Source organism: Protopterus annectens, chromosome 3.part0 (assembly GCF_019279795.1).
Source record: "Protopterus annectens isolate FY-2018-M chromosome 3.part0, PAN1.0, whole genome shotgun sequence".
NCBI lineage: Eukaryota > Metazoa > Chordata > Ceratodontiformes > Protopteridae > Protopterus > Protopterus annectens.
Window position 1 is genome coordinate 120,521,651 of NC_056731.1, and position 26,238 is coordinate 120,547,888.

At 38.7% G+C, this 26,238-nt stretch overlaps 1 protein-coding gene across 1 annotated transcript in view; it reads left to right on the forward strand.

Moving 5' to 3' along the window:
- The window catches only part of LOC122796778 (macrophage mannose receptor 1-like), a 2,090,270-nt gene that overhangs the window by 511,045 nt on the left and 1,552,987 nt on the right, over nt 1-26,238 (forward strand). The window contains exons 10-11 of the mRNA XM_044065506.1: nt 8,174-8,289; nt 13,716-13,864. Coding sequence (XP_043921441.1) covers nt 8,174-8,289; nt 13,716-13,864 — 265 coding nt within the window. The remainder of the gene's footprint in view (nt 1-8,173; nt 8,290-13,715; nt 13,865-26,238) is intronic.

The window sequence follows — 26,238 nt, forward strand, 5'->3', positions numbered from 1 at the left end:
TCATTTAAATATTACTGAACGTATGTTGGATCCCTTTAATGACTAGGAACAACTATAAGCAATTAAGTTAATTTAGTAAAAAATTATAACTTGTATTAAATAAAAAGTGGTAGATATGTAGCATGCACACTGAATATGCATACTAATATATGTTTGGCATATAGGGTAAGTTGTCTAATATTATTTTTTCAGTTTGCATTTAGCAAACCTGCATCTCTGAAGCTTCATTATTCCAAAGAAAACAGAAGATGGAAATGGAGAAATTCAATGTTTGTTTTAGGAAAATTGTCCCCTTCATACTCTTCATACCGCTACATATCACAGTCATCTCAGAGACTTCAACTCATTCCAGAAAATGTTATTTTTGCATTTGACCTCAGTTATGTACTTTAATTGCATAGCATGTCTCTCTATTTTGATTAAGACACTACTTAATCAAATGAGGGTTAGAAATAGGTCTAACTTAACATACCGGAGGTGGGTTCAGTATGAAACACAAAGGGAATAAGGAAGTATATATAACTGTGAGTGAGTGAAGGCAAGAATTCATTTAACTTGTGTAGTATGCAGTGCAGCATTGAGCAAGAAATGACTATAGGCACATTGTAATTCATAGTGCCAGCTACTGCTGTCAAGCAGGGAGGCAAACAATGCTGGAAATGGTGCATGCAAATGAAGGCAAGAAGAATAATAAATACACAATGAGAGTCAAGTAAGTATGTCTGAAAACAGGTCACAATTCATGATTCTAAAAGGCACATCAGGTGCACAGGAAGATGTGTCACTGTAAGAGCAAATAGCATATAGAATCTTTCCGAGCTCCAACAAATAGAGATGCTTGAAGCATCAGCTGTATTCATGAGCCAGGAGACTAAGTGGTGGAATCTCACACCAGTAGCATGGCATGGTGGCAGCGGATTCAAACAAAAGTACTTCTGAAAGCAGGTTACATATTACTAGCTAGCCTGCTTCTCAACTGTCCCTGTTTTCAGTGAATTTAGCCTTCACTGATTTGCCAGAAAACCACAAATTTTATGTGGAACAGACCAAAAATATGAGGCAAATACCTGGACATTCTACAAAAATCTGGACAGTTGGGAGATATGATATGTCATGTGCATTTTGTAAAAGTTGTATTTATATTATCTTAAGTTATAGGATCTTTTCTTCCTGGATCTCTGTTATAAAAAGGGTTTATTAGCCCAACAGAATGTTCCTGATAAACAAACATCAATAAATAACTATTAATACCATGCCACACAAACCAGAAACATCACTGAGTATGTGATTGGCCTGCTGAGGGCATGTTTATACTGTCTGAATACATCTGGGAGGTCTACAGTATGCCCCTAAAACTGCTTGAAATATTCATAGCATACTGTATGCCACATAATGCGATTAACAAGAAGCATACATATCATCCATCCATCCATCCATCCATCCATCCATCCATCCATCCATCGGAACATCCAGAGCCATTAAAACTGTTCCAGCCATGGCTAGCACACTGCCATCACCCAGTAAAGACTTTGAGGAGAAGAAACATTAATCAGAAACTGCACCACATGGCCTTGGACAACAACAGGTACAGTGCATATCAGCACAGGTTAATCAGTGGCATCTAGTCCACCATTATGAGCCTATATTGCCATGTTGTTGTGTCTTTCGGCTTTTCCCGGTTAGGGGTCGCCACAGGATATGTACAATAATGCAGTTGTGAACATGAGTAGGAGCACAGTAAATGTTGCAGATATGTCATACTGTGACCAATGAAGCATTGCAATTATACACCAGAATACTGGTAGGGAGGGACAGGTGCATGTGTACAGATGGGATGGGTGCCACACTGTGGCCCCAGGTACATATAGGGGAAGGGTGACCTTCACAGACTATATAAATTGGAGGCAACAATACGGTAACATGTGACATGGACTACCATGGCATGAAAGTGAGGGTACACCTTAAAAATCGTCAACAGTGGGAAGTGGAGGTTAGGCAAGAAAGACTAAAATGGTATAGTAAACTTTTGCAGTTGCTACTGTTTTTGAAGTCTACTTTTACCGTTTTTTTCCAGTTGTCTAAAGCTGTGTTCTTCCCCCTGATAGATACCAGATATAACAGATGAGCTCAGGTTGTAGGAGTGTCTCTGTACTATGTTTGTTTCTTATCTATTTCTATGTGCACTGCTGCATACTGTGGTTTAGTGCATAGCTATTCAGTTGTAGAGACTGTGAGTACCATGTAAGATTTCTGCTATCTTGCAAACAACATCTGCACCTGCACTACAGCTCTGATCTACAGTACAACACCAATACAGCATGAGTCAGGACTCGTGTATGCTGCATAAATGCATTTGGACGCCATAAATCATGGCTGTGTTAGGCTGCACAACATTTGAATCAGAATTCACATTTCAGCATGAATCCCAAGACATCATCTTGTTTTACAGAACACTTGTGATGATGGCTGCCGATGCTAATGCCCTTTGTTGAGTGCCTGTCTGGTGGGCTAAGGACAGTATGATTATCCACCTGTTGCATAGGCTGTTCAGGGGGTGGCTGGTGGGGTGATAGATGGATACATTTCATAAGATAGAAGCATGGCATGTCCTTACTGTCCTACTTATTGAAGCTACTGGCATTGCCAGGATGGGAAAGCAAAACAAGTGTGCCTCTCCTTGCTATAGTCCTTCAGTTTCAACTGTCCCACTCCGCCCCTCCCCCTCCTTCATGTAACCATGTAGACATTTGCAGTACACTGCAGGTTATTAGTACTATTGAATGTTTGCTGGCAGCCTGTTTCACCATGCACCATCTTTCACTACCTGTTTTCTTCAAGGATTGTGAGATACATGCTAGTTGCTATAAGATTTTTACTTTACTCCATAATTTACTAGTGTTCTGCTCCCATTTGGTTGGCTTCCAGTTGTTTAGTCTTGTTCCATTTATGGAACTGGAGCATAGCTAGCTGCTGAGCCATGTATTTTGTTATCATTTGTGTAGCTGCAAGACCTGCCCAGGTATGCAGTGCATCTCCATGTATCTCAACCAAAGTGAATCAACAAATATAGCAAAAAAAAAATGAAATCTAAAATAATTAGCCTTCACATCTGAAAGGCAATAAAGAATAATGGATTACAGAGTTGAATGTGCACAGATTTCATTTATTATACCTTTAGTGGGAAGTGGAAGGAATCAAAGAATGTAGAGGTCCCTTTTGCATTATATTCTTATAAGAGACTCCAACATGAATAGATTTATTCAGGATAAATAAGACTAGGCAGGTTCAACATGAGCCAGCAATAAAAACAGTGACTGGTACTCATTTGAGGAGCAAAAGCTGCAGTGAGTCATGCTGTGGACATACCATATAGAAAGATGACAGATTTACTTTATTTATTCAACATTTGTTTACTGGGAAAGTCTGACTGGGACAGAGCCCATTTTCAGGGGAGGCCCAGGGAAAAATGCTCCAGACGTATCTCTTTGGGACATGGAAGGAAACCATAGCACCTGGAGGAAACCCACATGAATGCAGAGAGGACATCCAGATGGCACCCCAGCCAAGAATCAAACCAGAGAATCTCTTGCTGTGAGGCAACAATGCTAACCATTGCACCACTGCATCACCCAGACAGATGACATGGACTGAACAGAACTGTGGGGAGTAAATAAAAGAACTGTAACTTTTTAGATGCTGAAGTCAAGGTTATGAAAATACAATTTCTCAAAAATGCTATTTTACCCTGGAATGACTAGATTTCATGTCAGAAGGGAGATGAGTCAATTAACCCATTCAGAAGAGTGGCACTAGTGGATAAAGGAGAAGTAACCATGTGACAAGGACAACTGTGTAAGAGAAATATTTAATGTGAAGTTGTTTTATCTCACCGTTCATTCTTACAAATGGGTTTGGAGTCAGTCCTCAGCTCCAAGTCAGCCTACTACAAAGCTTGAGGTTTACAGACAGCTCAAGGTCAAATCCCTATCCCATGATGCAATGATGCACCTAGACTTACCCCAGATCTAGTTAGCTTCTGCAATAGATTGGAGGTTCCTTGCACAGCTCTGGCCAGTTTAATTCTTTCTGACTTTCTAATATTTCTAAAATTATTTCTAAAATATTTCTAAAACAATATTCAGAATTAGTATTTGATAGTGTTTAGTAGTGTTAGCCTTATAGCTGTTAGTAAAGATATTCCTTCTCTTTTTGACCTCGTTTTTTATATAAGCCTTTAATATTACCCTTCCCTTTGGTGTGCCTTTAAATCTGCATTTAAATCTTTATATAACTTCTAGTTAAACAGTTACTGTGTGTGTGTGTGTGTGTGTGTGTGTGTGTGTGTGTGTGTGTGTGTGTGTGTGTGTGTGTGTGAATGTGTGAATTGTATGACTAGTTAGAGTATTGTTATTCAGCCCAGTTGTTATTTAGGGCTTACTTAGATAATTTAGCTTACCAGTTTGACTTTGCTAGTTTTTTGGGTGTGGCTTGTCTCCTTAAAGTACAGTAGTTGATTGTTGTATACTGTATACCTGATAATGGCTGACCAGGATAAGGATAAGCATCCTAAGTCAGGATTTAAAAAGTGCCCAAAATGTGAGCAGAAGATGTCTGTGACATATAGTCACATTAATTGTGTGTATTGCCTCGGAGCCTTGCACTTACAGGAAAACTGCTCCATTTGTCATTCTTTTTCTTCCAGAGTTCTCCAAGAATGAAAAAGAAAACTTATAGATAGAGGACTTCTTAAACTGTCATTTCAGGAATCTTTGAGTGACCAGGATACTTTTAGTAAGTCTTCCAAGACTTCTTCCTCTTCTTCGGAAGTTAAAAAAATCTAAAAAAAGAGTCAACGTCGACTTCACAGCCATTGGAGCCAAGCGTCTTGTCGGAGCTGGTCTTCAGTCCTGGAACCGGTGTCCGAAGTTCTAAAATCACCTATTTTACAGTCAGTACCTCCATCCATCCATTCATCTCTGTCCTCGATCAGCCTGTCTGATTTGGATGTGGATCATGTGGTGCAGAAGATGCTACAGGCACCAGCGTTCTCTAAATTTTTGTCAGCTCTGACCCAGGTGGTTTTGGAGCCTAAAACTGTAATACCATCAACTTCTTTTCCTCCTCTGAGCCATACTGGTCCTTTGGAGCCAGAGAAGTTGGACCTGATAATTGTTGAGCCTTCAGAGCCATTGCCCGTTCCAGTGCCTTTGGTTCTGTTTACTCGGACTTCTACGGCACTGATCGAGGAGTCTGGGAGCTGACACTCTTCTGTTGGGTCCGGGGAGGATAGTCGGACCTACATGTCAGTTCTGACTTTGCCTCTTGGGGCCTCAGTTTGGATGAGTTTGGCTCCCACTTCTGGTTCAGAGCCCACTGTGCTGGTGCCAAGGGGATCGCTGGTTTCTTCAGATCCAACAATCCCTTCTCATTGGAGCAGGGGTGCCTTTGAAGCCATGAGGACAGTTATGTCTCCCAAGACATCTAAGACATCTGTGACTTCAGGTCCAGCTACCTCCTCCCCAAACGCACCTGTGTCCACTTCCGCTTCACAGATCCTTTCTAAGCATAGAGAACCAGAGCCTCAGAAAGCCCCATTGGGTGGCCTCTGCTCTTCCCAGGAAGATAATCTGTAAGAGGAGCACTTAGACTCCCCACAGGAGTTTCTTATATCCAATACCAACTTGGATGAATCAGTAGGGTCCCCCTCTGAGGATATCTTATTTGCTGAGATATTAGAAATCCTTAGGCAGGGGGGTGACTGGCAGTCTACCACTCCTACTGAAGATGAGTCAGTTCTCCTGAAGGCTTTTGGGTCTCAACCACCTCTTGGGTGTCTCCGCACTTCAATGAGCTCATGGAGCTGGTCTCACGAAGGGCATGGGAGACTCCAGACACCATGGAGCCTGTCCCTAGGAGGCCTAACAAATTTATTTCTGCCCCCCAGGAAAAGTCTTTTCTTACCAAGGTAGTGCCAGTTGATGCCATGGTGGTGGTGGTGGCAGCCACCAAAAAGGAGATGTTGGAAACTTCTTCCTCTATCCATCCTCCTAACAGAGATTTTAGGATCATGGATAGATACAGGAAGTTCACATTTAGTTCAGTGACTTTTGCCTTGCTTTCACTGAACTATCTCACTCATTTTACAAGACTGCAAAGAGATCTCCTAAAAGAGTTTGGAGATACTCTTCAGGGTACAGTTGCTGCAGAAGCTTCAGACAAAGTCGCCTCCCAGCTTGCTACCCTCAGTTCTATAGTGAACTTGTCCATGTGTCTCATTTCATATGCAGCTGATGGAACAATTAGGGCAGTGGGTACAGGAATTGCTCTCAGGAGACATTCCTGGATGTGCTTGTGTTCCTTCACAGAGCCCTTTAAGTCATCCTTTGTCAACACCCCTTTTGATGGCTTGTCCCTTTTTGGGCCCAAAGTTAAGGAAACTTTGACCAGGTGTGAGCAGGAAGGAAAGATTCAGTCTGCCGTCGGAGTCCATTTTTCCACCCCTACCAGACCCTACCTCAAGGGTCAAAGGGGAGGGAATATGTGGTTCTGAAAAGCCTAAGAAGCCTTTCATGGCACACATGGTGAACCCCCCTCCAGGCACAGAGGAGGGGGCAATAATGGAAGACACCACCCTCACAGCAGAGGGGGTCCGCAAAACCAGGGCGACAGAGACCAGTTCTTTGGGAAGCCCTACCAGCGCTCCTAAAAGGAGGCCCAACTGTCCTACTCTGGAGGTAGTCAGGGGTCACTTATCTTTGTATCCAGATGCCTGGCTTAAAATAACAAATGACAACTGGGTACAAAGTATAGTTTCCAAAGGATATGTCATTCCTTTCGCCACTCCCCCTCCATTGACAACAAAAATCCCAGACGTTCCACCCAGTTACAGGGAACAAACAACTGTAGAGGTCCAAACGTTGCTAAGAGAAAGAGTCATCCAGCCAGTCCCAGCAGACTAGACAGGATCTGGAACTTAGTCAAGATTCTTTTTAGTTCTAAAAAAGACAGGGGACTGGAGACCTATTTGGACCTCAGCAGACTAAACAGATCTATCAAGAAAGAGAAGTTCCGGGTGGTCACACTTTAGCTGATACTTTCCTTTTTAGGGAAAGACAATTGGATGTGCTCGATAGATCTGCAGGATGCGTGCTACCACATAAAAATGGCCAGACCATTCAGGGATAATCTGCACTTCCAGCTGGGAGCCATTCATTACCAGTTTCAAGCCCTGCCCTTTGGTCTCACTACTGCCCCCAGAGTGTTCACCAAATGTATGGCAGTGGTCAGGGCTCGCCTGGGGCGTTTAGGATTCCAGGTGTTTCTGTACTTAGATGATTGACTCCTCACTGCCGTCACCAGGCATCAGCTAATACAAGCTAGGGACACCACTCTTACTCTCTGCAGTCAGCTGGGCATTACAGTAAATTCAGAAAAATCTGCCTTGTCGCCATTGCAGCATATCGTTTTTATCAGAGCAGAATTGGACACCACCACCACCACTTTGAGACTTCCAGCAGAAAGAGTGTTACTACTTTGTCAGCAGATTCACAATATCATATCCAAAGATAAGGCTCCAGCATCAGAAGTCTAAAATTATTAGGCATGATGGCAGCTGTAATACTAGCGATACCATTGGGTTGCATGCACATACGGATTCTGCAATGGTTGTTATTCACTCAATGGTCTTACCAAGAGCTCCCAATGTCTCATCTCATAATGATCACAAACACATGCAAAAAGGCAGTGAAAACTGGGCAGCTCTAGGAGAAAAAAAAATTGTTAGATAATGCCATCTTTTAAGGATATTGTTTAGGTAGTTTCATGCCCTTGGCCTCCTTCAGAAAATCAGTGGTCTTCAATGACTATAGTAAGTCATTGTTTAACATAACTGTGTTTTTCATACGATCATTAGATAAAAGCAGTCCACTTATGTCTTTCCACTGTACTGAATTTAACCTTTACTTTTGTTTCTACATTGATACATGACAGGCTCAACAGTGATCAACAGCTATTCTATTACAAAATGAACTGAATTAACCTGTGTACTAAACATGGTTTTCTTTTCACAGGTAGATGACCTAATGTGTTGCTTTATTTGTAGATGTTACTAGAAAGAACAATGTAGTTTTTGTGGTACTTCTATAAATAGCCATATGTTTTCTCTTCCATGTAGGGTTGGAGGAGACATGGATTCTATTGCTACTTTGTTGGATCCATTGCCAAGACCTTTGCTGAAGCAAATCAAACATGCAACAGTGATGGGGCTTATTTGGTTACTATTGAAGACAGGTATTGATATTTCTCATTTATATAGCGTTCATTTTATAATAAAGAAAACAGGCTAACTTACTCTTTTATTTATTAAGAATCTTAAAAATGTAAGTAATGAAGAAATTAAAATTTGAAAGAAAACAGTGCTGATAAACTGCAATAAATGTGAGGAAAAACTTTTCAAAAAGCAAACCAAAGGCAAATATGTTAGCACTGTGGTACCCAGTAGGGATTAAGATAACTTCTCTTGTATAGATTACAGTGGATCCTACATAGATTACAATGGCTCCTATATAGATTACAGTGGATAGACCTATAAATGAGGTACTAATTAAGGATAGCCAGTTCCACAAGAAAAGAAAAGTGTCAGGTAGGCAAAAGCAGGACTAGCCAATGTGTTCAGCTGAATGGAAATAATCACTCACATGACAATCTAAGTTACCTGATGGGGTATAGGAAAAAGAACTTTGTGCAATTAAACAAGACAAAAGCTGACTGGAGGATATAATGTAAAAACTAAGATCTTGAATTAAACTTCATGTCCACAGGCAGCCAGTGCACTTTCTGCAAGAGAGAGAGGGCATTATGACTTTTGTGAGAAGCAGTACCCATCATCACTAGAAAAACAAACCAAAAGTATATTCTGGTGATACGATTGTTAACAAAGTACTCATCACTCTGTAAAGGTACTGTTGCATTCACAGAAGAAGATTGAGGTCACCATCAGTGAGCCCTGGTTAGTGTTTTGCAGTAATCAGTCCAGGAACAGGCTAGAAAATCAATCACTATGGCAAGACGCAAAGAGGATATTAAGTGCTTCATTTGGGAGAGCTTTCTTTAAATGTTAATAGGATGACTTGACAACTACTGACATCAGACTCAGGTGTTAGTGAGCTGTAAATAATTTGATAGCTTTGGTAGGTAGAGTATTAAAAATCTACAAAATAATCCTTTTCTATGTATATTTTAGTAAATACTCTATAATGGTTTTAATGCACATTAGACCCTACTCATAAAAAACTTACACACCTGTGTAGGACTTTGTGCACCACAGAACAGTATTCACCAAACAGATACACGTGTGTGTGTGTGTGTGTGTGTGTGTGTGTGTGTGTGTGTGTGTGTGTGTGTGTGTGTGTGTGTGTGTGTGTGTGTGTGTGTATGTGTGTGTGTGAATTATGGAAGGTCGTTAATGTTATGAACTTCTGACCAATTAATATCAATGGGGGGTGTGAGTCTCATTTATTTCACTCTCTCTTTCTCTCTCTCTCTCTCTCTCTCTCTCTATATATATATATATATATATATATATATATGAATGCACTACATATAATTGAAAGGGAAAGTGGTCAAAGCACAAAAGATCAATCTAAAAAGAACAAAACTCAAAAACCTAAAAATTACAGTTGTGAACACTAACTAACTGAATGCTTCCCATCTCACCCATGTCTGCTTTTCCTAAAATGTTGAATACTCTGGTGTCATTCTGAAGGAACCATTTTATTTTATCTATGTTTATAATATGAGCCTTTATACTATTCTTCTTTAAGTGCTAAATTAGGAGGTCAGTAACCCTTTTTTTCATTTTCTTTGTTATGTAGTCATTATCAGACCTGACAGTATTGTGACACTTTGCATTAGAAAAAAAAAACTAGTCTATACAGTTCTCAGAAATGTGTTTCTTTATCAAGAAATTATATAAAATGTATTTTAATAGATTTAAGGGGCTACTGTGACTTGGAAGAAGCATTAGCCAAGCATCTGTGTGCTCTTTCCGGGCCACATGAAATACCATCCTGCAGAATTAATTTGTTAGGTACCCAGTATGTTTTATAGTGAGAGAGACACACACAAGCACATACCTACAGACACACACACACACACACACACACACACACACACACACACACACACACACACACACACACACACACATGAAAGCGTTGCTGTATTTTATTATTTTTCTGAGACTACCTGAAGAACTGTCTTATTTCAATGAAATTTCACTACAAAGGACAGCAAAAATATGAGTCTGGGTGGATTGTCTGCGAATCCACCCCCCTCATGAAATCCTAATTAGCGCTGCCAAGCAAACAGAGTACAAAAGTAACATGTTCCTCTGAGGAACTTATGGCTTTAAAAACTGTCGGACTCTTCTGTCTACCATACTTTTTGTTTTAAAGTGTGGTAGACTGAACTACCTAAAAGCTTTTAAAGCTGTTATAGATTGTGCTACTGTTCTCTGATATCTTTCACTCATCAGTACTAAGCTCTACCATGATAACAGAGCTTAACAGCACTTAGAAGTTAGTAAAAGCTTGTTAAGCACCTTTCAGATGTCAGTATTTAACAAGCCTCTTTTTTTCATACTTTTGGAGTGTAATTGTAGCACTCTGTGCACTACATGGCATATTATCTATATATTATTACTGATTAATTACATTTTCCTTTCACCAATAAATATAAGAGGAGTGGGTAGAAATCTGCTTGTGACCACCAGGCAGTAATCTGTTCCATCCAGTAATACTCTGATCAGAACCATCAAGAAAAACTTCACAGGACTTCTGAGCCATTTTTTATTGATAGCTTTCATTGTATGGAAACTGTAAAATAAGTGAATCTAGACTTACTCTAGCAGGAAATGCTGACTGTATCAGCTATTCTCAATGCTTATTGAGCTGTTACAACCATGTGTATATGAGATGATACTAGATCATGGCATTCTATTTCCAAAAACTATAATGTTCTTCATATGATCACTCCTGCACTAGCCTAAGTTGCATGGCTTATGTCATGCCAATGCCATAACCAGCCAGCTTCCAAAGCTTCAGGGCACTCTCTACATGCTCAAACTATTAAAAGTCAGGTTTGGATGCCAAGCCCTTTAGAACTTTTCTGCTGGTGAAGAAAGTGCTCCTCGGTTGGCTTTTGAGAATTGATGGTCAGCTAATGCTGTTTTATTCCTGGGCAGATAAGTTCCTTTCCAGGAAGAAACCTTCTGCTTTACTTTTCTGTGACAGAACACTTACTTTTTTCTGTTAAATATTTATATTTTAGCTAGGAAGAAGTATTATGTGGCTTTTGTTCTCTTTTGAATGGGAGCATCACTTTTTTGCTTTCAAAGTAAAAAGTTAAAAAAACTTATTTTGGGGGTAAGAAACAAGTATTATTTTATTTTTTGGGGTTAGATTAATTATTAAGTTGCATTTTACTGTGTTTTTGTTCAGTGAAAATGTTACTTTTTTACAGTTTGCCTATTTTACGGACTATTGTTTTCTTAGTATCAATGGTGCAGTGGTACAGCAGTATCATAGTTGCCTCACAGCAAGAGGTTCTCTCGTTCAATTATTGGCTGGAGTGCCTTTTTTGTGGAGTCTGCATGTCCTCCCTGCATTCATATGGGTTTCCTCTGTGTGCTCCTGTTTCCTCCCACATTACAAAGACATACGTCAGGAATGTTTCCCCCCGAGCTTCCACTGAAAACTGGCTTCATTCCAAGTCAGACTTTCCTGGTAAACAAATATTAAATAAATAAAATAAATTATTACTATTTATTTACTATTAATAAGATGTCAATAAATAAACAATAATAAATAAATATTACTACTAAGCTTCCATGAGAATCAGGCACCATTTTCGGATCCTCAGTTATCCCTTTTTCCAACCAGAAAAAGATAGACATTGTTAAGCAGCCTTTTCCACTACAGCAAACTGATAGTTTGCCTCAACAGAAGGTGGGTGAGTCTGATGTGGCTAAAGCTGGTTCCTTGGACCACTCCTCTTTTTTCTTAGGTCTTACTGGTGCAATCCATACAGCTACCATGGACTGGGTGAGTTAGACACATCCTCATTGGCTGTTGGTGTGCCCTTCTTAAGCAGGGCTTAGCATGAAAGCTGTGCTCATCCCTAAGGAGGTGATTGCTGACAATTCTAAATCTGCTTCTTCAGGAAGCCCTTCAGAAAGAAACAAAAGGCTAAATATATGTCTTTTTCAGTCTTAGTGACACTGGACAAGAGTAAATTTATTGGGCTTTGCTTAGGGTATAGTGCAGATTATTGACTCTTTTTGTATAGGTGGTTATGTTGAAAGAAAAAGGGGCCCTTCTTTTCCTGAAGAGATTCAAGAGTTGGACTTCAAAAGCAATGTGAAGGGACAGTTGATAAAATATCTTCTCATATTTAGGATTCAGATTCTAAGGAGAATATGACTTAAGAATAAACAACATGAAAGATTTTCCTCACTGGGACTATTTCCTGAATGAATCAGTTATTTTGATGGGAAAGTAGTGATGTTTCTCAGTCCTTCAGAAAATATTATGATTTATTACAATTAACTAAAATAATGCGTAAAAAGGTCACTGAAAATCCAATCAGTAAAAACAAAATGAAAACTCTAGCAAAACTAAAACTTTCACTGAGTGACTTCTCAAACCTCTTCTATCAGAGGCTCATGGGATATATGCACATGATCTTTATGAGCATCAGGTGTTTCAGCTAATTGGCAATTATGAATGGCCATGACTTGTTTCATTGTTTTAATGGACAGTTTCAAACCAACAAAGCCAAACCCCACTAGCTGTGGATATGCATATTTCAGCCATGTTATAACCTCATCACCACAGCATAAACAAAGTATTTTACTAAGTGCTAGAAACACAGGGCTATTATATCCATCTGATGTCCATTATTATTATGGTCACTGCAAAAATATCTCAAACAACAATCTAAAACAATGAGTGAGAAGGTCACTGAAATACCAATCAGTAAAAACAAAATGAAAACTACAGCAAAACTTGAGCTTTCACTGAGATACCTCCCAAACCTCTTCTATCAGAGGCTCATGGGATATATGCAAATGATCATTATGAACATCAGGTGTTTCAGCTAATTGGCGATTCTGAATGCCCATGACTTGTTTTGTCATTTTAATGGACAGTTTCAGGCCAACAAAGCCAAACCCCACTAGCACTAAGTGATTGCAGTGATTGTGAAAGGCTTAGAGAATGTTCATTGTCAGTGACATTGTTCCTTAAAACTTCTTAAACTGACACTCTGCAATGTGTTGTTAAAACAGTCACCGCCACAAAGTATCAATTTGAAAAGAAGAGTTAAACGCCCTTTTCAAAAAAAGTTCATACTTCAAAACACTGTCTTATTGTCCAGTCGGTGAAGTGTCAGGTTCTAGGTCCAGTTTAAGAACACCTTTGATTCCTTGCTGTCATGTTAAGCAGTTTTAGACTTATCATTGCCAGCCACTGTTACTTATACTGTAAAAGATGACAATGATTAGGCAATACGGTAGCATATAAAAAAAATGGACTTCATTTTTTTCTTTATGCTTACTTTTTTTAATTCAGGAGTACAGTTTTGTGCTTTATGCTTTATGAAAATGGCACTATTGAATATGTTTTTATTTTCCTTTTCTGTTTTTTTTTGGCTAAAAGATATGAACAGGCTTACCTGACAAGTCTCATTGGACTTAGACCTGAGAAATATTTTTGGACTGGTTTGGCTGATGTAATGAAAAAGGGAACATTTACATGGACCAATACAGATCGAGTAACATTCACAAACTGGAATGCAGAGATGCCAGGTAAATTTAGAAGATACGGTTAATAATAAGCTAATAATTACACTTGTGCACATTGCTGTGCTTTACTGGGTACTGCACTATGATTTAAATGAAAAATTCAGATGTAATGGCAGCTATATATTTTCACTATATTATGTTTAAGAGTATTTAGATGTCTCACTGTAAGTTAAAGTATAATTTGCTGGTTAGCAGACTAGCAGTTTTCTTCTTAACAAAGTATGTTTATTAGATTCAGGTTATCCTAAGTGGAATGATCTTTTGCAGTTTAGCCTGCATAGTTATTGAAATGAAAAGAATAAGCTATGTAATTGCTCCCTGTCAAGAAAGTGATTAATTTTGATCATCTTATACAAGTGTGGTCACAAATGAATAAAACCTCCCACATGTGAGCATTTGGGATAAAAAAACACACTGAAAATTGCATTTTTTTTGAGGGGGGGGTGTCTCCATGTACCTCTACACCTCTATAGCTTACATATACCAAATCCAAAGTCATACCAACATGGGGAAATAAAAAATCTCCATTTTACCGGCAGTTTGTTTTTCTAAGAAAAAGTTGGCCAATCACAACTACTGATCAAACAAACATGTATCAGCCACTAGTGTTTTGACCAGAAACCTGTCTCCCATTTAAGCTACTATACATAAAGATAATAATAAAAAATCCCTAACTAATAAGAAAAGCAAATACAAATATGTATTAAGGAAACACTACTAATTCTGCAAGGGCACTATGAAACATCCTGAAATTATTTTTTTTCCTATCAGGCCCCATACTTGTAGAATCTGGTTCTTTGTTGACTAGGAGAAAGCAGTTCATTGGTTTTCTTACGTAGCTCCTTAGAGACTTTTATTTTTGAGTTGGCATTCAGTGGGAGTGGGATCAACCAGTTTTAGTCTATTTTGTTAACTTTTCACATGCATTTTACACAGCTGGCCTTCAGTTACAGCAATGGTGTTCTCTTGATTCCTAGTGTTTGCTTTATTATTTATCCCTTTCGTGTATTTCACTTATTGCATGTGGTATCTAATTTATTTTTTGTTGAAGTTGCTTTGCATTAAAACAACTAAATAAAACTTGAAGCTGAAGTTGAACATATAACTATATAAATAAGTTCAAATTGGAAGTCATGGGACAGTGGGTAAAAACACTGATAATAGCACCTTGAAAATACCACTTCAAACAGCTGATGTGAGAAGCAGGTATGCATAATAACTGTACAAGACAAGTTAGGGATTGCCATTAGAGGGAAAGCAGTAGATGCTAGGAGAAATTAGAAATGTATATAGAAGTTACAGGTATCTATGGGTATGGAAAAGGACGAACATGGGATAGTCAGTAGTACTCTGTTGAGAATTATGAATTTTTGGCTTCTAAAGTGAAAGCATCTTTTTCTGTAATTACTGACAAGATTTGGCACCAGGAAAGGTGCAAATAGTAAGAAGAGATGGAGACTAAAAAAACAGAGCCTGATATAACCACTTCTGCGTCTGTGCGATGATTGGGTATTAGGGAGCCACTTGAGGTACACTGGGCTTGTAATAGAATGAATATAAGGCAAAATAGTTTCCCTTTTGATAGCTCAGACACTTTGTCCTTTAGAAGATACTTCTTATAAAGGAAGACAATAGCACATCTTCCATGAGAGGGAGATTGCCTAATGTGAAAACATAGAAGAAAGGGATGTAGCTCAGGTCCTAGAGAGGAAAATTTGGAAAATACTCTAGTCAGTGATATGGTTCTTCATGCATCTCCATCACATACACCAGACTCCATTGAAAGCTAAATAAAGCATGGCTGAAGACGTTACTATAGAGGTATGGTAACTATTCATACATTCTTTCAATAATTCAGTATATATCAATAACAGTAGTAAGGGTTTATCCCTTGAATAATGGTGCTTTCTATTTGCAGTACAGTGCCTTTTTTCTTTTAGATTTAAAAAAAACACACACAGAAAGAATCGTCTGCTTTTTCTATCCTCTGAGAGTGTCTTCAATGTACATGGTGATCCAGTAAGAATAAACAAACATGTGACTGCCTAAGTTTAAGGCACATAACTGAGACAATTTCCTGTTGTTGCACTGCATTCCTTGTCTCAGTACACATGCCCAGTGAAAGTTACAGTGCTACCACCTGCATACAAATCAATGACTAGAGACTCACTAGTGAACTTGTCCTGCCCCTAACACCATGAATCTTTTACCACCCCTCTTAACTTTTGTGTGAAAAAGGCAATTCTTGCAGTAAATTGTGCATGCAAAGTATTTGTATCTGGAAGTTGTGGCATACCATCTGCAACCACACAGGTTTCACAAGTTTAAATCAAGACATTGTTATAGCGGTGGAGGTCCTAAAGAATTGGAGATTCCCATCCTGTTGTAGCGTCCTTCTGTGCTTAAACAATGGAAATCCTACAATAGTCTTCAACTTGCTCAACAGATGAAGTATTGTGAGGTTTATCCATTTTTTGTATGGGACTGATGGGACTGCACCTGAGGATTGATCTTGAGTAATAACCTTAAAAGCAGTGTAAGAGCCTGGGCAAATAGACCCAAGAATCACTGAAGTGCACCAGCCTTTCTACCAAAGAAAAGTTTTACTTCAGTATTATATTAGAGGAACGCAACATATATTGGTATAATATTACAAAGAGGTAGGTTTTGTTGCTCTGGGATACATGATAAGGGAAAATAGTGTGGCAAAGAAAGGCCACATTGAGTAACTTAAGGGAATGTGTCAGTGAGACATTAATGAAGATTATGATCACCTAGAAAGAAACATGTAGGAATAAAAGGCAGATACCTTTGACCACCAAGAGACAGTGGGAGTGAGAAATACATAAAGACAGAGAAGATGAAGAAAAACAATGCAGGCAGGAAAAAAAAACATGAAGTGACTTGGGGAAAAATAATTACAAGAAGGTTAGTATAAAAATAGAAATGGTAATCATAGATAAAAAAGGTACTTTAGTAGAAGTGAAGAGAGAGTTAAAATACAGTTGGAAAATCTTTTCAGCTATATTGGAGGATGTAAAAAGACAAGTCTGGATATGGAGGTGCTGATGAAAGATGATAACAACTGAGGATCTGTGAAGTCAAACTAAAATGCTTAGTAATATTCTCTCCCTAGTTTAAGTACTGTTGTGGAGGAAGTATGGAGTTAAAACATAGCAAGTAATTGGGGGATGGATGGGGTTTTCAGCAAAACAGAAGTATGAAAGAAGGCTATGTGACAATGGAGAGAATTGTATTTATTTATTTTACTTTACTTTTGTTTACTGGGTTTGTTTGACTGGGTTTATTTAAAATATTTTTTTCAGCAGAAGTCTGGGTTGAAAAACTTTAACATATTACAAACATTTCTGAGCAGACATACTGTAATATACATGAACAGACATTAAGTAATATTCATTAACAATTACATATTTATTTGTTAATTAGATTACATTAGTATGAAATATGAAGTATTGCAATATAAAAAGAGTTATACATCTGTAGATGGTGAACACTGAACATTTGAAGAGGTTTAGTAGTGGAGTTGTCATATAAATAATAGACCATGTGATGAGAGCTTAGAAATTCAAAGAAATGGAGGTGAGGAAAGGAACTAGGTTGGGCAGAAAATTATAATATGGTAGTTAAGAGGTTGGATATAAAGCAGGTTTATAGATAACCATATATATGGCTGTCATAAGATTTGTATTAGAAAGATGAGAGGTGGGCAGAGTCCAAAACTACATATATGGCTGGGATATGCTGGCTGCTAACTTAGCTTGGAAGGAAACAGACCAGCATGTCTAGTTTTGGCTGGCCATGGTGGTGCAATGGTTAGAGTTGTTGCCTCACAACAAGAGGTTCTCTGGTTCTATTCTCAGCTGGGGTGCCTTCTGTGCGGAGTCTGCATGGCCTCCCTGTGGTTATATGGGGTTCCTCTGGGTGCTCTGGTTTCCTCCCACATTCCAAATACATGCCATAGATGGATTGGGCACTCTAGATTGCCCGTACATATGAGTGTTTGTACAAGTGAGTGGTATGGATGAACTACTGTGGCAGGGCTAGCCACCTGGTGGTGTAAACCTTGGCACAAGATGATTGTCATGTTGGAGTGACACCCTGACCCCATGTACAAAAAGGGTAGAGGATGGATGGATGCTAGTAAAACTATTCCATTAATAGTGGTTGTGTGGCAAAGAATTCTGAATGGAGAGAAATTGTTTGACAATATGGCAAGCTGAAAATAACAGTGGAATTTACCCTGGAAATATATAGTATTTATGAATTACTTAGTCATATTTTAATTGATAAGAAGGATTGTTGTGTAAGGTCTTGGAGAGAGATCTGGCAGAGCAGATAAGAGTCGAGTCATCAGTGTACTGAACATGAGTAGCAGTTTTTGTACCAGTGTATAGGTCATTGATGAATATTTTAAAAAGTATGGGGCCTAGTATAGTTCCTTGTGGGAAACCAGTATTAAAGGTGAGAAATTGGAGAACATATTTTTCCATTTCATTGGTTGTGCACTGCTTAAAAGGTAGCTATGGAACCATTGCAGTGAAGAGCTGGTGACTTCTAAGATAAGATAAGATGCAGTATAAGATATAGGAACCAGAAAGTCTGTCCCTTTTGCATTGGTGAAGTAGTTATAGAAGTTCACGGGAATCCCTGGCCAAACTATATAATGTAGTCAATGGGTAGAGTTTGGCAGTCATAGACAACACATAGAGGGGCTGGACTAAGCAGAATCCAGGTTTTGAGAATGAGTCATGGAATAAATATTTAAAAACTGGTTGATAGTGATCAGAAATGCTAATGGTTTAACAGATGAATGTTGCAAAGCATTCCAGCTTACCTCTGTCAAAGGTTTGAGATTCTAGTGAGACAAATACCCAAGCTATGATTGTGGGACAGACAAAAGGCAGGCCATTCTAATGGCCCAGGGCAATGGTATCCTTGTGTCACTTCTCATTGGCATCTGGCCTAACTTCTACATTTCAGCATGCTAGGAGAAGTGATAGGTCTAAGGATAGTTGACCTGCCACATTATACATGACGGTGCCTAGTAATATGTTCCATTCCCCAAATGACATCCTGTGATCTCTACTCAGTACAAGCTGACTTCCTGAGAGGTCATTGGGCCCACATGCTACTAGGGTTATTCTGGGGACAGTTTGGCAGGAGAAGTTAAAAGACACAGAAATGTAAGGGACATAGTAACAGGGGTAACAGTCTGAGGGCTAAATGAAGTTATGTAGGGTAGGGCAAAATAAATGGAAACAGACCATATGCCAACAATTTTAGTGCAATAGGTGAACATAAGCAAGTTAAGATATGACTACAGAAATATTGCATTATATAGCAATTCTGAATATTGTGGCTTTGATTACAATACCACATTTTAAATGTTTCATTTAAAAAATACCTTTTGTATTTTAGACAATGAAAAATTAATACAAAAAGCCAGTCAAAACACATCATTAAATACTACATACATTTCATAGGCACATTTAAGCATTTGCTTAATAAACTGTCTATGCAGCTCTCATCACTGGATCGCAATAGCGTAACACATGGCTTAAAACATTTCCTGTATTATAAGCAAGTGTTCAACTTAAATATAGCCTGTACTTTTTTAGTTTTCAAGTTTATGACTGCTTTCATTACCAGTGTTGCCTCCTCTCTTCTAAACAGAAATCCTAGCTATATTTATTATATTAAGTTCACATTAAGCATCATAACTCTTCTGCCTTATAACACTGAAACATTCTTCATCATGTTTTAAAACTACCCTATTCTCCTACATAAAACTGGTCACATGTACATGCAGTTGCATATATTACACAGTCATTCATACAATTAATGAAGTATGACACTACCAGTTCTTTACAAATATACATATGATATAGTTTTTTTTTTGGCAAATTTGTACTCAGTACAATACCCAAATCCTTTTTAAATATGCCCCATTTTTTTCATCTATGCTTTGAACTGTAGCTATCTATACTTTTTGAATTTCTGTATTTTAAATTATTTTTACCACTAACAATTTTCAAAACTTTGATTTTTTCAAAAGGCATACATATTTAGAATTAGAAAACTGAAAGACTGTTAGATGGTGATCCTACACACTAATGGGTTAACAAATGGCTTCATTTAGTTTACATCATGTCAGTGCTGAATTATGCCAGCTTTTAGAGTATGTATTATAACAAATTGAATGCTACAAGCTGATTAGCAGTACATTTGTCATTTATTTCTGATATTTCTTACCAGTTCATATTAGATATCACAATAATCTCTTGATTCAACAGCATATGACTGTATCCCTTATTAATGAATTTGGTTGTATTTTTGGTATCTCATTCACTACCCCATCCAATCCGCGGTGGTGCAGCGGTAGTGTTGTTGCCTCACAGCAAGAGGATCTCCCGTTCAACTCTCGGCTGGAGTGCGGGGAGTGCCTTCTGTGTGGAGTCTGCATGTCCTCCCCGCGGTTGGATGGGCGTTTGAAAGACATGCGTAAATGGGCGTGCCTTCACTGAAGGTTGAACATTGAGCTGGCACCTCGGCATTCATGAAAATCTACTGCCAATCATTAGTGGACCGAAGTTCCACTGTGGCGACCCCTAACCGGGGAAAGCCAAAAGACAGTAACAACATTCACTACCCCATCCACAGCTGAAAATAAATATTTGATTCTCATAAACTGAAATTTTTGGGATATTTGAAGTATGTAGTGTGGATGGAAACTGTTGCAGAGAAGTATGGCATTAGACACAGTTTCCTTTCTGTATATATTTAAATGCAGAAAACTATTATCACTGTTTCTAATGAAAACACCTGCATATCAAGCTTTTTTTTCAAGTAACAGCTGTTTCAGAAGAAAAAAACTCTCTATGACAACTATTAATACAGAGCAAAAATTCTCTTGAGATCCTAAGGTGACACTTGCATATAATTAGAATTTCATCATGGAAAAACACAGTTCTAATCTACCCATAAACAGTCTTCTCACTGTTATGCACACATGTATTCTCTCACCATTACTAGATCTACATATAAAAGTACTACTGTGACTGCAGCAGTGATGCCACAAATGTTTTTTCCTTTATATATTTATTTATTGTAGTTTTTAACAGTCAAGAGGAAAATGGTCATTTGTCCATATAAAATTCTTTTATCCAACTTCTAATCTAGCCAATAATCTTTATATATTGACTACCCTTATATTATATATATTTTTTGTTTAGATATTTCTGATTGAAGTGTATAAATAGAGAGAAGAAAGTAGAAAGTTAAACTTCTCAAAAACTTATACTAATTGCATGCCCCATTTACGCAACATGTTATAGAATTAAAGTTAACTCATTGCATTTATTTTCCTGATCAGTGAGCTCTTCTTACTATTATTTCTTAATTTCATAGTTTATTTTTATTATGTTTATCTAATAATGTTCCAAGTCTTAACCCGAATTTAAAATAGATTATTGATTCTTTTGACTTTAATTTTATGGAACCTGGTTCTTTTTCATGTATAAAAATGGTCATATTTAGAAATTCAGTGAAAGCTGGAAAACCATCCCTGGGATTCAATAAACTCAGTCCAGGAATAGTGTTATTCCTGCATGGAGTGGTTTTTGTCCATGTAACACAGCAGCGTACCTTGCATATTCATGAAGGCGCACTGCTGTTTAACCTACATGGACATGAACCGTGAACGAGTGCAGGGGGTGTGTTCATGTACTGCATTGAGATTGAACATGCCCCCTACACTCAAAAGGTGCAGCACTTTCTAATCATGAGCTGGCATAATATTAGAGAATTTCTCTAATATTATGCCAGTATTTTAGTGTCTGCAGACACTGAAATGAAATAAATGATTATTTCAGTGTCCGTAGACACTGACACATAAATGGCAGCAGGAAAGCAATGTGGGGGAGGGGGGGTGACAGGTTCTGTGACACACCTCCTGCATTGTAAAAGTGCAGTATGACACCTCGCAACTTGCTAAAGCAGGAAATCTGTGCAAAGGCACAAATAATGAGGGATAAAGCCATGAAAAGGGACACAGCTTACATATTGCCCTCACAAACTTAGAAAGTTGATAGAAAACAGGTCATGCTTAGCATGAATTTCCGAAGGATATAAGTCTGCAAGTCAAATGTATGCCAATATTCCCTGACAGAAGCCCATGTGGACAAAGGCACAACTAATGTGGGGACAAAACACTACAAATAGGGAAACCACTGAAATATTCCCCTCCCACACTTAGAAAAATGGATAGAAAACAGGATATGCATTAGCACGAATTTCTGAAGGATAGCAGCCTGAAAGTCAAATGTATGCCATTATTTCCTGACTGCAGCCCTCAATGACATGTCAGAAAACCACAATACTCACTATATAACATAATATAAAAATAATATAATACATATTTTTTTTTACATCCTAAGGAATGTTTAAGCATAGCTAAGTGGGTGTGCACATTAAAGCACTCTGCTGAGCATTGCTTAAACATCCCATAGGAGATAAATAAAAATAGGAGATAAATAAAAATATACAGCTGAAATTGCTAAGCTGAGATAGTGTAGTGGCTAGAGTCCTGGCATTACATGCAGGCATTCATGGTTCAAGTACCAAGACAAGCAAGTTATTTTATATGGGAAAGCAGTGTTAAAATTATTTTACACGTGCAGCTGGTGTAGAGTCTTGGCATTACATGCAGGCATTCATGGTTCAAGTACCAAGACAAGCAAGTTATTTTATATGGGAAAGCAGTGTTAAAATTATTTTTTACACTTAAATTATGTAGTAATTGGGTTTTGTCAACCAGGATAGTGCAGCTGGTGTAAAATGTAAGTGTGAGTGCATATAACATCTGAAACCACCCATGTATACACAAGTGTCTCATTCAGTGTAGTCACACCCCCTGCTAATGTAAGAAAAACACATAGAGTGGTGTCATGTAAGTTAAATCATATACAACTAATAAACTCATTATTCTGATATATTTAAAAAATTAAAAGTGAGGAATGGTTAGCAATGCTCAGCTATGTTTAGTAGGTGTATCCATTGTTTAGACGTGGATGCTAAGCAGTAGGTAGCTCAGCTTACTGGATGTGCACATTATTAAACAATGCTCAACAATTTCCCCTTTAAGCACTGTTAAAACCGGCTTAGCAGATTTGTGCACTGCTTAGAGGAGATTCACCTTTTCAAAATGGTCCAATAACAGCAAAGGCGAGAATATTGCACTATTTAAATGGTACAGGTGGGAATACAGCCATAATCTGTTATAGTTCATCTGTGCAGATACAATGGCTGGTGTAGGAGTGGAAGTGCACTTTCTGGTGCAATGCTAGAGCATTCAAGAGTCCTGGGTCATGGCTGGACTTCTAGTAAAAAAAACATGAGGAGAGACTGTTGCAGGGCCAAAACCAGGGCTCCCAATGCTACTGGTATCTCCCAGACTGGTGAGCAGGTACAGCGCCACTATGCCGACCTAAAGAGTAGGAAGGGGGTGCTCTTGGATGAGTAGATCCAAGATGGACAAGACTGGAATGTTCCAGTCATATGTAGTAATCCAAAGGAGTAATGCACAGTACATTAACTATCTGTCATGCATGCATCACAGGATTACAAGTTCAGACTGTCTAACCAAGAGACTATTAGGCAGAAACCAGTGAAACAAGAAACAGCAGCTCCCAAGTAGCTCATTGTGATGAGATATAGCTTAGTTGTTAATTTTGCACACCCAGATACCGTTAAAATCCAGGTAGTGGTACTTAGATGTGTGCATATCTACACACATGGAATCAGGAATAAATGTAAAAACAGTCAGGTAGTGTTAACAGATATTTTCCCCACAGGTTTTACAGAAAAGTAAATGTTGCCAGTAGCTGTATGAAGGGTATATTAATAAACTATGTACAACTGTTCAACTGTCCCACCACATGCCTGCAAATGACAGCAGGTTAGGTACATACAATATGCACTCATCCTGAATCATACCTCTCAACTGTACAGATATTCACTGAATGTCCAGATATCTGTCTCAGATTTTTGGTCCATTTTACATAAAGTAGTGTTGACATGGCAAATCAGTAGCAAACCATTATAGACTGAAGTTAGAAAATAATGATAGACATACAAGTGTCAGATGTCATATCCTTTAGAAAAGCCACGCAAATGCAAAACCTGTCATTTTATCAAAGTTTGTAAGAGGAATATCGAAAAATTGTCCATATTTATGGACCTTTGTCCCACTCTTATGTATGGCTTTGTCCAGATGTCATGCTCTAAGAGGTTGAGAGGTATGTACCTGATACATGTTTCTCAAGTGTCACCCTGTCACACTTGTAGTCACTGCTGCATATAATCCTGAACACAGATAGGAAACCAGTTGATGTATGCCAGTAGCACACTCACATAACAGCAGTTCAGGGTATCCCTCCTGTGCCAGATATGTAACCCTGACATGTATGAGTCCCCTCTAGTCATGTAGCCAGAGTTGTCATTGTCACAATTTGCCTCATACCATTCCAGGCTGACAGTTTAATAGGTATATTTGTACTATAGAAGCTATGGGCATAGGTAGATATAAAGTGAAGGCAGACCCATAGAGTATTCAGAAGTACTGTTGTGGAAAATAGAAGTATAAACAGTTGTTAATGGACTTTTTGTCTCTTCCCCCACCCCTTATCTACATCAATAATTATAACTCATATACTGCGGGTATGTTGTGCTCCAACCATAATGTTGGGACTTGTGTTATATTATTGTTAATATGTTTGATTGCTTGCATGATAACATTGGAGGGGAAGAATCCCTCTCCTTCATGTTTAGGAATGCCAGCTCTGCAGCGAGTCTCCCTTAAGCCCTACAACCAAACGGACACTTGCTACCCTAGCCAAACCTATCCTTCAATGGGCTGAACCACATAATAAGTGACCGGGCTCCCTATTGCTTCTGTGGATGACCTAAACAGCTGAATCTCCTCAGTTGCACCAAACATTATTAAGCCTACAACCAAACAGACACTTGCTATCCTAGACCAACCTATCCCTCGACAGGCTGAACCACATGCCAAACCTATCCCTCGACAGGCTGAACCACATAATAAGTGGCTGGGCTTCCTACTGCTTCTGTGGGTGACCTGAACAGCTGAATCTCCTCAGTTGCACCAAACATTATGTATGTCCAGCTCTTAATCAATATGCTGTTCAATGTATAAATATTTCTTTCACTCTAAGACACTTCGCTGCAGAGTGGCCTCTATATTTGTAACCCTCTCTTGTTAGGTCCACCTTTTTCCTGCCCAACCACTGTGCTTCCCCTATGATATTTCACTTCTCTAGCTCTCTTGTTAAGTCTGTCTTTACCTGCCCAACCACTGTGCTTCCTTGATACGGTACTTCTATCTAGTTGCCTCTCCTGCAATTGGCTTTAGCCCAGTACCTGTATTGCTCCCCCCTCCTGATTCTTTTTGCAAACATCTCCCCCCTCCCCTCCTATTGCTTCCTTATTGTTTCAGCGATACATACCCAGATATATTTTTGCTCCACCTTTATAACTATACACATGAGCTTACAGACATCTAAGGTAGGACTCTTTAGCTCAGATAGAAAAATACACTCCCAAAGTGCATGCGAGGCTTTAAAGCCTATCTCACCTGCAGTGCTGCATTTAGTTTCTGAGATTGTTTTTCTTTCTGCACTTTGTCTGCTGCTTGGCTGTTTCTAGCCCAGGCTCTGCCCTGCTCCATTCGCCCTCCACTTCGCTCCAGGCTCACTTTGCTCCCCTACCCTACCCCATTCCTCACCCACCCATATACTCATTATGTTTATACCCAGCCATAACTCCACCTGCACTCACCTTCATCCAATTAACCACCTCCAAAATAATTCAAACCAAAATTCCCACCCTATCAAACACACCCACATAACTTCTCAATTAGCATGGCCCTTCCATTCTATATTTACAAACACTCTTTTAGTATTACCCCTGTATACTCCAAATCCTCACACTACTCCTATTAATGCAAACCACATCCATACATGCAACCATATACCCCCACCAACTAGTAGCAGCACACAAACTCTCCCTATACAACTTATCAAACATAGTTATTCAGACATCTCTCCCTGCCTACTAGTATGTAATACCATTACCTCAGACAGAATAAAACCACTACCACCCACCTTCAAACTTAAAATTTGTATAGTACTACATTACAAGCATATATAAACTACCTCACAGCATATTCTATTAACTCCACACATTAAAACAATGTGGAGATATACACCCAAACCCAGGCCCAATCAATTATTATACATCCACTGCCAGCCAAGCTGACCAAATGCTTTCCCACACCC